General features: G+C 40.6%; 1 protein-coding gene across 2 annotated transcripts in view; it reads left to right on the top strand.

Annotated features, from left to right (window-relative positions):
- The window catches only part of CYFIP1 (cytoplasmic FMR1 interacting protein 1), a 123,888-nt gene that overhangs the window by 34,028 nt on the left and 73,890 nt on the right, over positions 1 to 15,970 (top strand). For both annotated transcript variants that reach the window (XM_044231286.1, XM_044231284.1), the window contains exons 2-3: positions 15,098 to 15,220; positions 15,296 to 15,385. In XM_044231286.1, coding sequence (XP_044087221.1) covers positions 15,104 to 15,220; positions 15,296 to 15,385 — 207 coding nt within the window. In that variant the 5' untranslated portion in view covers positions 15,098 to 15,103. The remainder of the gene's footprint in view (positions 1 to 15,097; positions 15,221 to 15,295; positions 15,386 to 15,970) is intronic.

Genomic DNA, 15,970 nt, shown 5'->3' with positions numbered 1-15,970 from the left:
CCCCAGAGGGAGCCTCTGGATCTAAGACTGTGCTGACTGAGCCTGTAGATCTAAGACTCTGACCACACGTGTACATGGTGCTAGTGTTGTGCCCACCTCTCAGCTTACCCCGAAGTCCCCAACTTCTGCCTGAGTTGGTGTCCCAGTACCTCATTCCTTCCTTGGTGCATCTAGTGCTAGCTATTGCTACACATACTACCACCCGCCCCTCCAGGGCTTTGGGGTCAATTTTTAGTCCTGACTGTGAATTGAGTTAGCTGCCACCGTATCTTATTGATAGTGCGACCCAACCCAGTCTAGTTCCTGGCCCTTGGAAGCTTAATATTTATTAATAGGCATGTACCTAGTGTAACAGTTTTATAATTTCATTTCTGTTTTTCTGGACAGCAGTTCATCTAAGTAAGACCTTGCCTTGATAAAAGTTACAGATCTGTGGAACTTGTGCTGAATTCCTTTGTGAATATGTGAGACCTACTGGAGTTAAATGTTTGATTTAATAAAGATTTAAATTTAGAGGCTGTATTAGAAACAGAAGTAACCAGAATCAGTTTACTTATGTTTACATTTTGAGCTGTTTCTCTTCGTGTTTTTGAGCCATCCTTCTAAATGAGTCACCTTCTCAAGCTGATGTCCATTGTCTCTAGGTTCAAACTTCATTGATATTTATTTCCTTTTGCTTTCCATTGCTGCTATAAACATTCGGGTGCACGTGCCCCTTCGGATCACTACATTTGTATCTTCAGGGTAAATACCCAGTAGTGCAATTGCTGGGTTGTAGGGGAGCTTTATTTTCAACTTTTTAAGGAACCTCCATGCTGTTTTCCAGAGTGGTTGCACCAGCTTGCATTCCCACCAACAGTGTAGGAGGGTTCCTCTTTCTCCGCATCCTCGCCAGCATCTGTCATTTCCTGACTTGTTAATTTTAGCTATTCTGACTGGTGTGAGGTGGTATCTCATTGTGGTTTTTATTTGTATTTCCCTGATGCCGAGTGATGTGGAGCACTTTTTCATGTGTCTTTTGGCCATCTGAGTGCCTTCTTTGCAGAAATGTCTGTTCATGTCCTCTGCCCATTTCTTGATTGGATTATTGGTTTTTTGGGTGTTGAGTTTGATAAGTTCTTTATAGATTTTTGATATTAGCCCTTTATCTGATATGTCATTTGCAAATATCTTCTCCCATTCTGTCAGTTGTCTTTTGGTTTTGTTGACTATTTCTTTTGCTGTGCAAAAGTTTTTGATCTTGATGAAGTCCCAATAGTTCATTTTTGCCCTTGCTTCCCTTGCCTTTGGCGATGTTCCTAGGAAGAAGTTGCTTAGGCTGAGGTCGAAGAGGTTGCTGCCTGTGTTCTCCTCAAGGATTTTGATGGATTCCTTTCCCACATTGAGGTCCTTCATCCATTTTGAGTCTATTCTCATGTGTGGTGTAAGGAAATTGTCCAGTTTCATTTTTCTGCATGTGGCTGTCCAATTTTCCCAACACCATTTGTTGAAGAGATTTTTTTCCATTGGACATTCTTTCCTGCTTTGTCGAAGATTAGTTGACCATAGAGTTAAGAGTCTATTTCTGGGCTCTCTAATCTGTTGCATTGATCTATGTGTCTGTTTTTATGCCAGTACCAAACTATCTTGATGATGGCAGCTTTGTACTAGAGCTTGATGTCTGGAATTGTGATGCCACCAACTCTGGCTTTCATTCTCAATATTCCTCTATTTGGGATCTTTTCTGGTTCCATATAAATTTTAGGATTATTTATTCCATTTCTTTGAAAAAAATGGGTGGGATTTTGATAGAGATGGCATTAAATGTGTAGATTGCTTTAGGTAGCATAGACATTTTCACAATATTTATTCTTCCAATCCATGAGCATGGAATATTTTTCCATTTCTTTGTGTCTTCCTCAATTTCTTTCATGAGTACTTTATACTTTTCTGAGTATAGATTCTTTGCCTCTTTGGTTAGGATTGTTCCTAGGTATCTTGTGGTTTTGGGTGCAATTGTAAATGGCATTGACTCCTTAATTTTCTTTCTTCTGTCTTGTTGTAAAGAAATGCAACTGGTTTTTGTGCATTGATTTTATATCCTGACACTTTACTGAATTCCTGTACAAGTTCTAGCAGATTTGAAGTGGAGTCTTTTGGGTTTTCCACATAGAGTATCATATCATCTGCAGCGAGTGATAGTTTGACTTCTTTGCTGATTTGGATGCCTTTAATTTCTTTTTGTTGTCTGATTGCTGAGGCTAGAACTTCTAATACTATGTTGAATAGCAGTGGTGATAATAGACATCCCTGCCATGTTCCCAACCTTAGCGGAAAAGCTCTGTTTTTCTCATTGAGAATGATATTAGCAGTGGGTTTTTCATAGATGGCTTTGATGATATTGAGGTATGTACCATCTACCTCTACACTTTGCAGAGTTTTGATCAGGAAAGGATGCTGTACTTTGTCAAAAGCTTTTCCAGCATCTATTGAGAATATCATATAGTTCTTGTTCTTTCTTTTATTAATGTATTGTATCACATTGACTGATTTACAGATGTTGAACTAACCTTGCAGCCCTGGAATAAACCCCACTTGGTCATGGTGAATAATCCTTTTAATGTACTGTTGGATCCTATTGGCTAGTATTTTGGTGAGAATTTTCGCATCTGTGTTCATCAAGGATATTGGTCTGTAATTCTCTTTTTTCATGGGATCCTTGTCTGGTTTTGGGATCAAGGTAATGCTGCCCTCATAAAATGAGTTTGGAAGTTTTCCTTCCATTTCTATTTTTTGGAACAGTTTCAGGAGAATAGGAATTAATTCTTCTTTAAAAGTTTGGTAGCATTCCCCTGGGAAGCCGTCTGGTTCTGGGCTCTTGTTTGTTGGGAGATTTTTGATGACGGCTTCAATCTCCTTACTGGTTATGGGTCTCTTCAGGTTTTCTATTTCTTCCTGGTTCAGTTGTGGTAGTTTATAAGTCTCTAGGAATGCATCCATTTCTTCCAGATTGTCAAATTTGCTGTAGTATAGCTGCTCATAATATGTTCTTGTAATTGTTTGTATTTCTTTGGTGTTGGTTGTGATCTCTCCTCTTGCATTCATGATTTTATTTATTTGGGTCATTTCTCTTTTCTTTTTGATAATTCTGGGGAGGGGTTTACCAGTCTTATTAATTCTTTCAAAGAACCAGCTCCTAGTTTCGTTGATTTGTTCTATTGTTTTTTTTTATTTCTATTTCATTGATTTCTGCTCTGATTTTTATTATTTCTCTTCTCTTGCAGGGTTTAGGCTTTCTTTGTTGTTCTTTCTCCAGCTCCTTTAGATGTAGGGTTAGGTTGTGTATTTATGACCTTTCTTGTTTCTTGAGAAAGGCTTGTACCGCTATATATTTTCCTCTCAGGACTGCCTTTGCTGTGTCCCACAGATTTTGAACCGTTGTGTTTTCATTATCATTTGTTTCCATGAATTTTTTCAATTCTTCTTTAATTTCCTAGTTAACCCATTCATGCCTTAGAAGGATGCTCTTTTTTTTTGTTTTGTTTTTAAAGATTTTATTTATTTATTTGTCAGAGAGAGAGAGAGAGAGAGAGAGAGCACAGGCAGAGTGGCAGGTAGAGTCAGAGGGAGAGGCAGGCTCCCCGCGGAGCAAGGAGCCCGATGTGGGACTCGATCCCAGGACGCTGGGATCATGACCTGAGCCGAAGGCAGCTGCTTAACCAACTGAGCCACCCAGGCGTCCCAGAAGGATGCTCTTTAGTCTCCATGTATTTCAATTCTTTCCCAATTTCCTCTTGTTCTAGCTTCAGAGCATTGTGGTCTGAAAATATGCAGGGAATGATCCCTGTCTTTTGATACTGGTTGAGACCTGACTTATGACCCCAGATGTGATCTATTCTGGATAATGTTCCATGTGTACTAGAGAAGAATGTATATTCTGTTGCTTTGGGATGAAATGTTCTAAATATATCTGTGATGCCCATCTGGTCCAGTGTGTCATTTAAGACCTTTGTTTCCTAGTTGATGTTTTGCTTGATGATCTGTCCATTTCAGTGAGGGGAGTGTCAAAGTCCCTTACTATTATTGTATTATTGTTGATGTGTTTCTTTGATTTTGTTCTATTTTTTTTTAAGGTTTTATTTATTTGACAGACAGAGATCACAAGTAGGCAGAGAGGCAGGCAGAGATGGAAGGGAGAGCAGGCTCCCTGCTGAGCAGAGAGCCTGATGTGGGGCTCGATCCCAGGACCCTGAGATACTGACCTGAGCCGAAGGCAGAGGCTTAATCCACTGAGCCACCCAGGCGACCCTTTGATTTTGTTCTTAATTGATTTATATAGTTGGTTGCTCCCATTTTGGGGTCATAGATATTTAAAATTGTTAGATCTTCTTGTTGGACAGACCCTTTGAGTATGAATAGTGTCCTGCCTTTTCTCTTATTATAGTCTTTGGCTTAAAGTCTAATTGATCTGATACAAGGATTGCCACGCCAGCGTCCTTTTGATGTCCATTAGCATGGGAAATTGTTTTCCACCCCCTCACTTTAAATCTGGTGGTGTCTTTGGGTCTAAAATGAGTTTCTATTAGACAGCATATTGATGGGTCTTGTTTTTTTTTATCCATTCTGATACCCTGTGTCTTTTGATTGGGGCATTTAGCTCATTAACATTCAGGGTAACTATTGAGAGATATGAATTTAGTGCCATTGTATCGCCTGCAAGGTGACTATTAACTGTATGTCTCTGTTCCTTTGTGATCTACTACTTTTAGCCTCTCTCTTTGCTTAGAGGCCCCCTTTCAATATTTCCTGTAGAGCTGATTTGGTGTTTACAAATTCTTTTAGTTGTTTTTGTTTTTTTGGGTTTTTTTTGTCCTGGAAATTTTTTTAAATCTCTCCTTGTATTTTCAATGATAGCCTAGCTGGATATAGTATTCTTGGCTGCATAGCCTAGCTGGGTATAATATTCTTGACTGCATGTTTTTCTCTCGTTTAGTGCTCTGAATATATCATGCCAGTTCTTTCTGGCCTGCCAGGTCTTTGTGGATAACTCTGCGCCAGTCTAATAATTTTACCATTTTATGTTACAGACTTCTTGACCCGGGCTGCTTTCAGGATTTTCTCTTTGTTGCTAAAACTTGTAAATTTTACTATTAGATGACAGTGTATAGACCTATTCTTATTGATTTTGAGGGGGGTTCTCTGCACCTCCTGGATTTTGATGATTGTTCCCTTTGCACTATTAGGGAAATCTCTACAGTAATTCTCTCCAATATACCTTCTGCTCCCGTCTTTCTTCTTCTTCTGGAATCCCAGTTATTCTAATGTTGTTTCATATTATAGTTTCACTTATCTCTTGAATTCTCCCCCATGATCCAGTAGTTGTTTGTCTCTCTTTGCCCAGCTTCTTTATTGTCTGTCATTTGGTCTTCTATGTCACTTATTCTCTCTTCTGCCTCATTTATCCTAGCAGTAAGAGCCTCCATTTTTGATTGCACCTCATTAATAGCTTTTTTGATTTTAACTTGCTTAGGTTTTAGTTCTTTTATTTCTCCAGAAAGGGCTTTTATTTTTCCAGACAGTGTTTCTCTAATATCTTCCATGCCTTCTTTGAGCCTGGCTGGCACCTTGAGAATCATCATTTTGAACACTAGATCTGACATATTACCAGTGTCCATATTGATTAGGTCCCTAGCCTTCGGTAGTGCAAAGCCTGCGTTTTTTTGTTTGTTTTTTGTTTTGTTTTGTTTTTTTTGTGGTGAGTTTTTCCACCTTGTCATTTTATCCAGATAAGAATATATGAAGGAGCAAATAAAATACTAAAAGGGTGGCAAAGACCCCAGGAAAATATGCTTTAACCAAATCAGAAGAGACCCCAAATCGTGGGGGGCAGTAAGGGGGTGATAAGAAATTAAAAAAAAATTTTTTTAAAGAAAATATATTTTTAAAATATATATATATAAATAATATAATAAATAATATAATAAATATATTTATATAAATATAATATTTATATATTTTAAATATATATTTTTTATATATTTAAAAAAAAATATATATATATATATTAGACTGGTGAGTAGAACTGGGTCACCCACCTAATTTGGGGAGTATTTTAGTCTCTTAGAAGAAACTGCCTCCCAAAATTTTAAAGAATGAAAAACATATATAAGGGTAAACCTGATGAAGGGATGGAATATGACTATAAACATGAAAAAATTTTTTTTTAATTTCTAAAAAAGGAGTTGGTAAGGTAAGTTGGTTGGGAGAATAAAGAAAAAGAAAGTAGAGAGAATTTGCTCAGGCTGGATACTAGAACAAAGCCCTGTGTTAGATTTAGGATATAATTTGCTCTATTAGAAGAAGTTGTATCCCAGATTTTTTTAGAAGAAAAAAACCCTATGTGTATACAAAAAGTAAAATTAGATACAATGAGGGATAAAATATGACTATAATAAGGAAGGTTCAAGAAAGATTTTTTTTTATGGAAGTTATTGTTAAGATAAACTCATTAAAAATGCTAACAGAGGAAAGAGTAAAAGTTAAAAAAATTTTAGCAGAAGGAGAAAATAAAATTAAAAAAAAATTAACTTTGCAAGAGTGAAGAATCGTGGGAAGAAAGCCATGAATTCCATGCTTTGCTTTCTCCTCCTCTGGAATTCCACTGTTCTCCTTGGTAAGTGAACTTGGTCTTGGCTGGATTTCTTGCTGATCTTTTGTTGGGGAGGCTTGTTGTAGTGACTCTCAAGTGTCTTTGCCCATGGCAGAATTGCACCACTCTTACGAGGGGCTAGGTAAGTAATCCGCTAGGGTTCGCTTTCAGGAGCTTTTGTTCCCTGAACGCTTTCCGTAGAGTTCTGGAGGATGGGAATGAAAATGGCAGCCTCCCAATCTCCAGTCCGGAGGAGCCGAGAGCTCGGGGCCCCACTCCTCAGTGCACCCTGGGAGAAAAGCGCTTAATCACGCCAGTCTCCCTGGCCTCTGGCTGCGCTCCGAGCTCACAGCCTGTGACCAGGCATCTCTCTCTCTGGCACACAGCCCCGCCGGGAGTCTCCAAACCCTGCGGATCCCTGTGCCCTTCCAGGGGGGTCTCCCCGGATCGTGTGGGGTCCCTGCTCATAGAGCAGTGTCCTGTGCCGCAGATCACAATTTAAGGTAACCCCACGTTAAGAGCTCACTCCTCAGCTCCGTCTTCCCTGCTCTAATACCTGTGAGTTCTGCAACACTCGGACACCCCCAATCCTTCTGTGACCCCACGGGACCTGAGACCACGCTGTCCCTGCGTGGGTTTCACCCCGGCTTAGCCTCTGGAGCGATGTCCCTCAGTGGAGCAGACTTTTTAAAGTTCTGATTTTGTGCTCCATTGCTCTGCTGTCTGCCGGGAGCCGGCCCCTCCCCCGTGGTCTATCGTCCCCTTGCTTTGGGTTCACTTTTCCACCGGTCCTACTTTCAGAAAGTGGTCGATTTTCTGTTTCTAGAATTGCTGCTCTTCTTCTCTTCGGTCTCCTGTTGGATTTGTAAGTGTTCGGAATGGTTTGATAAGCTGTCTAGCTGATCTCCTGCTACCTGAGGTCATCTCAGCCTGCTACTTCTCCACCCTCCTGACTCCTCTCCTGTTGGGGCAATTCTTGACTCATTCTCAGCTCTGTGTTAGTTTTCTTGGCCTGCTGGAACAAATGCCACAGACCAGGTGGCTTAAGCAACAGAAATGTATTGTCTCACAGTTAATGGAAGCTGAAAGTTTGAGATCAAGGTGTCAGCAGGGTTGATTCCTTCCAAGGTCCTAGGCTTGCAGATGGCTGCCTTCACTCTGTGCTCCCACATGTTCTTCCCTTTGTACTTGGGGTCACAAGCCATCCTGCGGTGACCAGACCCCCAACTGGTGTACACCTCTGTACATGTTCATGTGAGCTGAATTGGTGAAGACAGAAATGTGATGGAGTTGTTAAACTGTAAATTCCCACCTGGCAGCGCTGGCAGGGTTGAGTACCATTCCAGATGAGTCATTTAATTATGGTTTGGGGTTTTGGCATTGTGGAAGCTGGTTAGAAAGTCTCATCACTCCTTCAGGTGCAGTTGGAGGTTCTGCCTCATGGGTCATGTGATAGCTAGGGAGATGGGGTCCCTTGTCTTGGGGACACAACACAAGCTTTGTGGGGGCTGGCAGCAGCATTGGCAGTGAGCAGGGAAGGGGACTAGCAGCCACGAGGCAGATGTCACACTGGGAGAAAACTCCAGTGGGCCTGAGGGGATGAGACAGGAAGGGCGAGTTCCTGTGGCCAGAGTGGTTGCACTGAGTGTGCACTTTTTTTCTAGAGTAGTGTGATACCCATGATAAGGATAGAATTTGTTGGGGGCAATTAGAGATGGAGAAAGTAAATGGATTTAAAAGAAATCTTGGAGGTAGAATTGTGAGGTGTCAAAGAATAAGTCAGGACCAAGACTTTGGAAGCTTGGACCCAGAGCTGACTGTTCCCACCTTTCCTTACTGTGGTTGAGGCAGAAGCCATGCAGAAATGCATTTGTGGAAGAGGAACAGGATGGAGAGACATGGGAGTGTTTGTGCGGTCCTGGGTTTGTGGGTATGTGCGCGCGTGTGTGTGCATGTGTGTTCATGGCAACTACAGGGTTCCACATGGCAGAGTGTTTGTTAGGGAAATGTTTATGGCTGAAAAAGATGAAATATGAAAATGTCACAGATGGGAAAGAGCAGCAGTGACCTATAGCAGGTCCTTGGCTGGTGGTCCACAGAAAGTGCAAAAGGTGCTGCAGATAAATGTTCAACAACTTGGACATTTTTATGGAAGTGGGAAGAAAAAAGCAGCTTACAAAACAGCTTGTATCATATTATCTTCTCTTTGGGGCGGATGGGGAGATTATGGCTTTTTTTTTTCCCTTTTCCATATTTCCTGATTTATGTACAATAAGTATTGCTACTTTTTTTGGTCTTGATTTTTAAAAATTGTAAGGTCAAATTTACCATTTTGACCATTTTTAAGCGTACACTTCAGTGGCATTGAGTGCATTCACAGTATTGTGCAATCATCACCACTATCTTCTCCGGAATTTTTCCCATCTTTCCAGATGGGAACTTTCTGCATATTAAATGCTAACTCCCCATTTCCAACCCTTGACAACCACCATTCTACTTTCTCTCTGTGACTTTGACTACTCTAGGTAGTAACATAAGTGGAATCATACATTATTTGTCCTTTTGTGACAGATTTATTTCACTTGGCATGATGTCATCAAGGTTCATCCATGTTGTAGCCTTTGTGAAAATTTCCTTCCTTATTAATTATATCTCATTGTGTGTATGTACCACACAAATACTGCTATTTTTATATGAGAAAAGTGTCCTTAAGTACTTATTTGGATTAAGTTGAACATTTATGTTTTTCCTTGGATGTGACCTAAGTGTGTCACTGACCCTGTCTGTGAGCCTCCTGCACTACCTCTTCCCCTACTAAGGGTGGTCTCTCTTGGGCAGAGGAGGGGGAGGAGGAAGGGTCCTATGCATTTTGGGCAGGAGGCCAAGGTGACTGGTCACATGGGCAGTGTAGCTGCCGTAGGTGGTTGGCCTGACTAGTTTTCTCAGTGACCGCATGGGTGGCGTGAGGGTATGGAAGGTTTGCAGGAGCCCCCAGGCCTCTCCTGGGACAGCATGGTTTCCAGTTATGCCAAGGGCCGTAAGTGGGACTCAGGGCTGGATCCATAGGAGGCATGTCGTTTGGCAGCCTGGTGCCTCAAAAGCCATCACTGGGACTCCCCACACTGATTCTGCAAGGGCAGTGGCAAGGGCGATGACCAGCCCTTGCTACTCAGTGCTTTGCTATCCTGGGCGTCTTCTTTTTTAAGTATGCGGAACGGGAAGTCCTGATAATAGAAGGAAGTGGATCATGGAAGTTTTTAAAAGGCTGCTTTCCTTGTCTGTAAAAGGACCAGATATTTTGAAAAATTACCTGCTACATTTTAAATTTATAGTTAGAAACATACAGAGTAGCAATCTTTTGTCAAGAGGAGTTTTGTGTAAATGCCAATTTAGGCCCCCTAGCTCCCAGTATTCAGTTCCTCTGTGTTCTGGCTGATTTCCTGTCAAAGACAGAATTGTTGCTGTCACTAGTGCACTTATGGATTTACTTCTCCTTTCAGTCCTGTTGGTGTTGGCTTGATGTAGTCTGAAGCTCTTTCTCCTATTAGATGCATCCACATTGAGCCTTGTTCTGTCTCCCTGGTGAATGACCTTCTGTCATTGCGCAGTCCATCTCGTTATCCTTGGTTGTCTTCTCGGCTCTGAAGTTTACTACTTACATGGCCACTCCAGCTTCCTTTGGACTGGTACTTGCATGGTTTGTCTTTTCCCCTTTCACTTTCAACATATGTCATTATATTTGAGGTGAGTTTCTTATAGCTGGCATATAGTTAAGGATTTTTGCATCCTTTCTGACAATCTCTGGCTTTTAGTTTGTTCAGATTTTTTTTTTAAGTCTCCTTTTCTGAGATCCCAATTATTCTAATACTGTTTCATTTTATGGTATCATTTATCTCTTGAATTCTCCTCTTGTGATCAGTAGTTGTCTTTTTTTTTTCTCAGCTTTATTTTCCATTATTTTGTGTTCTATATCAAATTCTCTCTTCTGCCTTATTTATCCTAGCAGTTAGAGCCTTCATTTTTTTTATTGCGTCTCATTAATAGCCTTTCTGATTTTGACTTGATTAGATTTTAGTTCTTTTGTTTCTCCGGAAAGGGATTCTCTGGTGTCTTCTATGCTTTTTTCAAGCCCAGCTGGTATCTTTATAATCATTATTCTGAGCTCTAGTTCTGACATCTTACTTATGTCCATATTGATTAGGTCCCTGGCAGTTAGTACTACCTCTTGTTCTCTTTTTTGAGGTGAGTTTTTCCATCTTGTCATTCTTGTATAAAGTGGTCGCTAACTATTTGTAGAGTTGCAGCTATTCTTTTTTTAGTTCTCCAGTTGAGTTCAGAATGATTTGATAGCTATCTAGCTGAATTCCTGGGATTAGATGAAACTAAGGTCTCCTACTCTTCTGCCAGCTATATATATATAATCAGTGTAATTCCTGATATGTTTGGACAACACACACACACACACACATTTTTTTTTTTAAAGTAGAAATTTATTTCTCACAGTTCTGGAGGCTTAGAAGTCTCAGATCAGGGTGTCCCAGCATGGTCTTGTCTGGTGAGGGTCTATAACATTCTGATTTTTAATAGGAAATATGTATTTGGTCTTTATCTGTTTCTGACAGAGAGCTCCTAAAACCCTAATAGTTTCTTAAGTGGTAATGAAGATATTGATATTCATAACAAACGCCTTTCAGCCACACCTGAGTTTATGGTAATGAAGTGACTTTTGGAAAGCTCCTTAAGAGGGGGCTGATTGTCAGGAGATGCAGCATGTGATTAGAGGATGGAACTTTTCCACCTTCCTGACCTTGGAGGTTAAATCCTTTGCCAACCACTAGTGATTTAATCAGTCATTTTACTCATGTAAGGAAGCCCACAAGGACAGAGTTGAGAGAATTTCTGGATTGATGAAATATGTGGACATTTAAGAAGAGTGTACAGCACTCAGAGAGGGCATAGAAATTCAGCACCCTTTCCTCATAACTTACCCTCTGTCTGTCTTCCATCTGGCTTTTCCTGAATTACATCATTTATAATAAACTGGTGATCTAGTAGGTAGAACATTTTCCTGAGTCATGTGAGCTACTCAGGCAAATTAATTGAACCCAAGGAGGGGGGTCATGGGAACCTCTGGTTTATGGCTGGTTGATCAGAAGCACACTAGAGAACCCAGACTTTTGATTGGTATCTGACGTGGAGGAGGGAGCAGCCTTATAGGACTGAGTCCTTAACTTCTGGGATCTGATGCTGTCTGCATGTAGATAGTGTCAGAATTAAGCTGAATTGTAGGACACCCAGTTGGTATTCAAGAATTACTTGGTGGTGTGGGGGAAAAAAGCCACATATTGGAATTGGTCACAGACTTAGAGGACCTTTTCTATGTTGCAACTTCTCATTATGTCCTTAAATAGCAAAGAGAGGATCCCTATTTTTTTCATTGCTCTGCTTCCTTTTCTGCCTTCTATTCGATTGTCTGAACATTTTTAGTATTCCATTACAATTTATTACATATGATCGTTTCATAAGTTATATTGCTTTTCATTTTTTTTTTTGTTGGTGGTGTTTTTTGTTGTTGTTGTTTGGTTTTTGCTTGCTCTGGGGATTATAAAGCACAAGCTTAACCTTTTGGTGTACTTCAAATCAGTATTTCACTTGTTCAAGTGGAATGTAAAAATCTTATACCATGTAGGTCCTTTTGCCTCCCCTCTAATGTCATAGTTCTCTTACATACTACATTTATAATCAGTGAAACCCTATTAGTGTTTTAATTTTTTATTTCAACCCCTAAACATTGTTTAAAGAACTGTGGAGGAAACAGTCTGTTCTCTTTGCTCCCTGTTTAACCTTTGGATTGCTTTTGCTTTGTTCTGTGTCCCAAGTCCTTCTGATATTACTTCCCTTTTATCTAGAAGAACTTTGATTAACCTGTTGCCTATGAATCCTTTTTATTTTCTTTCATCTGGGAATATTCTTATTTGTTGTAGAATTCTGTGTTGACACTTCTTGCAGACTTAAAAAGTGTCGTTCTACTTTCTCAGGTCTCCTTGGTGTCTGAGGAGAAAACCTCATTCAAATTGTTCTTCTCTAGGTAATAAAGCATTTTTTTTCTGTTTCCAAAATATTCTTTCTTTTTTTCACCAGTCATTTTTTTTTTTTTTAATTTGAGTATAGTTGACACACAACGTTACACTGGTTTCAGGTGTACAACTTAGTGATTTGGCAAGTTTTTACATTATTCTGTGTTCACGGCAAGTATAGCTACCATCTGTCCCGATACATCAGTATTATAATATTGTTGACTATTCCTTATGCTGTGCCTTGTAGCCCTGTGATTATTCATTCAAGATGGTTTTTTTTCTTTACTTTAGTTTATAACAGTTGACTATGATGTGTCTGGTATGGATTTCTTCCTTTTTTTTTTTAATTAAGATTTTTTATTAGAGTGAAAGTGAGTGAGTGGGGCGGGGGAAGGAAAAGCAGTCTCTCTGCTGGGCGGGGAGCCCCATACAGGGCTTGATTTCAGAACCCTGGGATCATGACCTGAGCTAAAGGCAGATGCTTAAGTGACTACCAGGTGCCCTTGGTATGGATTCCTTTAGGTTTATCCTTTTTGGAATCCATTAAGTTTCTTGAATTCATACATGGGTGTTCTGCCAAATGTAGGAGGTTTTTGGCCATTGTTTTCACCCACTTTCTGCACCCCTTGCACTCTAATGACACAAGTATTAGGCCATTTCTCTTGTACCAAAGGTCCCCCAAGTCGCCTCATGTTTTTCCAACCTTTTTTCTATTGTTCATATTAGATAATTTCTACTGTTCTGTCTTCAAGTTCATGGAATCTTTTTTTGCCTTGAGCTTGTGTAGGGGGTTTTTAAAATTTTCACATGGTACTTTTTAGTTTTTAAATTTCTGTTAATTTTTTTTATATGGTATCTTTTTTTCCTTTGCTTTTGATTGTTTTTTCTTTCAGTTTGAGAGTGTTATCATTATTTGTCAGAACATTTTCATAGTCATTGCTTTAAACTCTGCTAAATAATTGTAATATCTGTGTTCTTTCATTGTTAGTATATGTTAATCATCTTTTCCTATAGGAGTTAAGACATTCTTGGTTTTTTGTGTGCTGAGTAGTTTGGACTGCAACTGGACATTGTGGATATTATGAAATGGGACTCTGCATCTTAAGTCCTGGGAAAATGCTGATTTTTTATTTTAGCAGGCAGACTACTTGGCTCAATTTAGGCTATGGTTCTGACCTGCCTTCTCTGGGGTATGATTTGGTGTCCGTTCTGTTTCAGAGCCTCTGCAGTGCCATTTGTGTCTCTCCCATGAGTGACGCCTGTCGCCATCTGGGAGCCAGCTGTGGTCTCAGGGGTTGTGGTGTGAGAGGATCAGATTCATACACATACAGCTTGGGGGTGGGCCCAAAGTTCATGAGCAACTTTATGGACTTGCTGTTTTGAAATTTCTTCCTCTCCACATTGTCCCTGGGGCTTTCCAGTGGCCTGGGGTTCCCTTTTTGGTTCTTTAGCCAATAGCTCGGTGTTTAGTAACTAGTTCCACCATGCACTTCTACACCCACACCTTCTCTGGCGCCCAGTGTTGGGAGGAACAATTGGGTACCTCTTCCATTTAGTGTTCTCGCCAACCTGCCTGCTACTCTTTCCTTACAATACATATAGTGGCTCCACATGTCCCATCTGGTGTCAGAGTTGCCCCACATGTCCCATCTGGGGTCAGAGCTTCTTGCTGTGTTGCCTCTGGGGATGGAGCTACTACTCCCTGTATCCCATCCAGGGTCAGAGCAGCATTCAGCAGGAGGCAGGCTGGTGTGTGCTGTTTCTTCTCCCCTGGAGCTGGCACAGATGTGTTTAGATGACATCCACCTCCATTTCTGTGCTTCCCTGCACGGGGCCTTGTTTGTGCTTTCAGTCCTTTGCCAACAGCCCCCTCCCTTTTTCATGTTGACCCTCGTCACTCACCTTAGTAGTCCCTACTGTCTGTCCCTGGAGGAAGAGCTCTGACCTTTACCATCTTTATCATTAGTGTGTAACCTTGCTTAGAGGAACCATCTGGGAAGTGTCTGTAGGCAGGGAAGCACTGTTGTCCCCTTGGAGGCTGTGCTGGCTTCATTGGGGCAGACAAACTGTTGAAGAAGACATTCCCTCCTCTGGTCCATGAGGGGTTGTCAGACCCTCCCAGAGATCCTACTAGGGACAATGGCTCCAAGGTGGGAAGGGTGACAGGAAGCAACAGTATATGTAGTGGTCCATTCCTGGAGGCCAGAAGAGGCTACATCATGACTCCTTTGTGAGCAAGCCTAGGAGAGATTGGCCATGATCACTTCAGCCATCTCCATTGCCCTCAAGAGAGGGGTCAGGCGAGTGGGGGTCTGATTTCCCCACTTTGGAATGATTGTCAGAGTATCTCCACCCTTCCTCACAGCTCAGGTAGCTTTGTGTTTTGTTCTAGGCCAAGATGGCGGCCCAGGTGACGCTGGAGGATGCACTGTCCAACGTGGACCTCCTGGAAGAGCTGCCTTTGCCTGACCAGCAGCCCTGCATTGAGCCCCCACCATCCTCACTGCTCTACCAGGTTTGTGCTGGGTAGGAGTGGGGTGTACTACCTACAATGCTGACCTCTACATGATGGTTTTTCTCTTCCTTTCAGCCAAATTTCAACACTAACTTTGAAGACAGAAATGCATTTGTTACTGGTATTGCACGATATATTGAACAGGCGACTGTCCATTCTAGCATGGTAATTCCTTCTGCATGTTTTTGTTTTCCTTGGGGGAAGAGTACCTGTGATGGCAAATGTACACTTTTTGGTGTTATCCTGATATGGTATATAGTAAGGAAAAAGAGAAGAAAGTGGATGAAAATGCCTTCTGTTTTTAGAGAAGGCTTTGTTTTTCTTATTATAAAAATAATAAATGTTCTTTCTGAATATTGAGCATCTGTAGATGAAACAAAGAGAAAAAACCTTTGTCAGCATTTAGAGGGAATCCGTTCTCTCTAATTATTTATATCTGTACTCCTAAAAGCAGTAATACACTCAGATGTGATTCAGATTGCATGAATGAATTACACTGTTGGTAGATATTTTAATGATTTCATAAACTTTTCATATGTCATGAAAATGTGCCAGATAAAGTAATTTTTAATAGCTGTCAAGTCCCATTTTGTAAACTTCCTCAGTTTAATTATTTTTGCATGTTTACTTAGTTTCTCTTTTTTCTTTGTAATAAAAAATGTAGTGGTGAATACTGTTCCAAACACATTCCCATTGGCTAGATTTGTCAAAGTGAAGTTACTGGGTCAAATGTTGTAAACATTTATTTTT

This window comes from Neovison vison, chromosome 13 (assembly GCF_020171115.1).
Source record: "Neovison vison isolate M4711 chromosome 13, ASM_NN_V1, whole genome shotgun sequence".
Taxonomy (NCBI): Eukaryota; Metazoa; Chordata; class Mammalia; order Carnivora; family Mustelidae; genus Neogale; species Neogale vison.
Note: the sequence above shows the minus strand (reverse complement) of the source record. Positions and strands in the feature narration are given on the sequence as shown.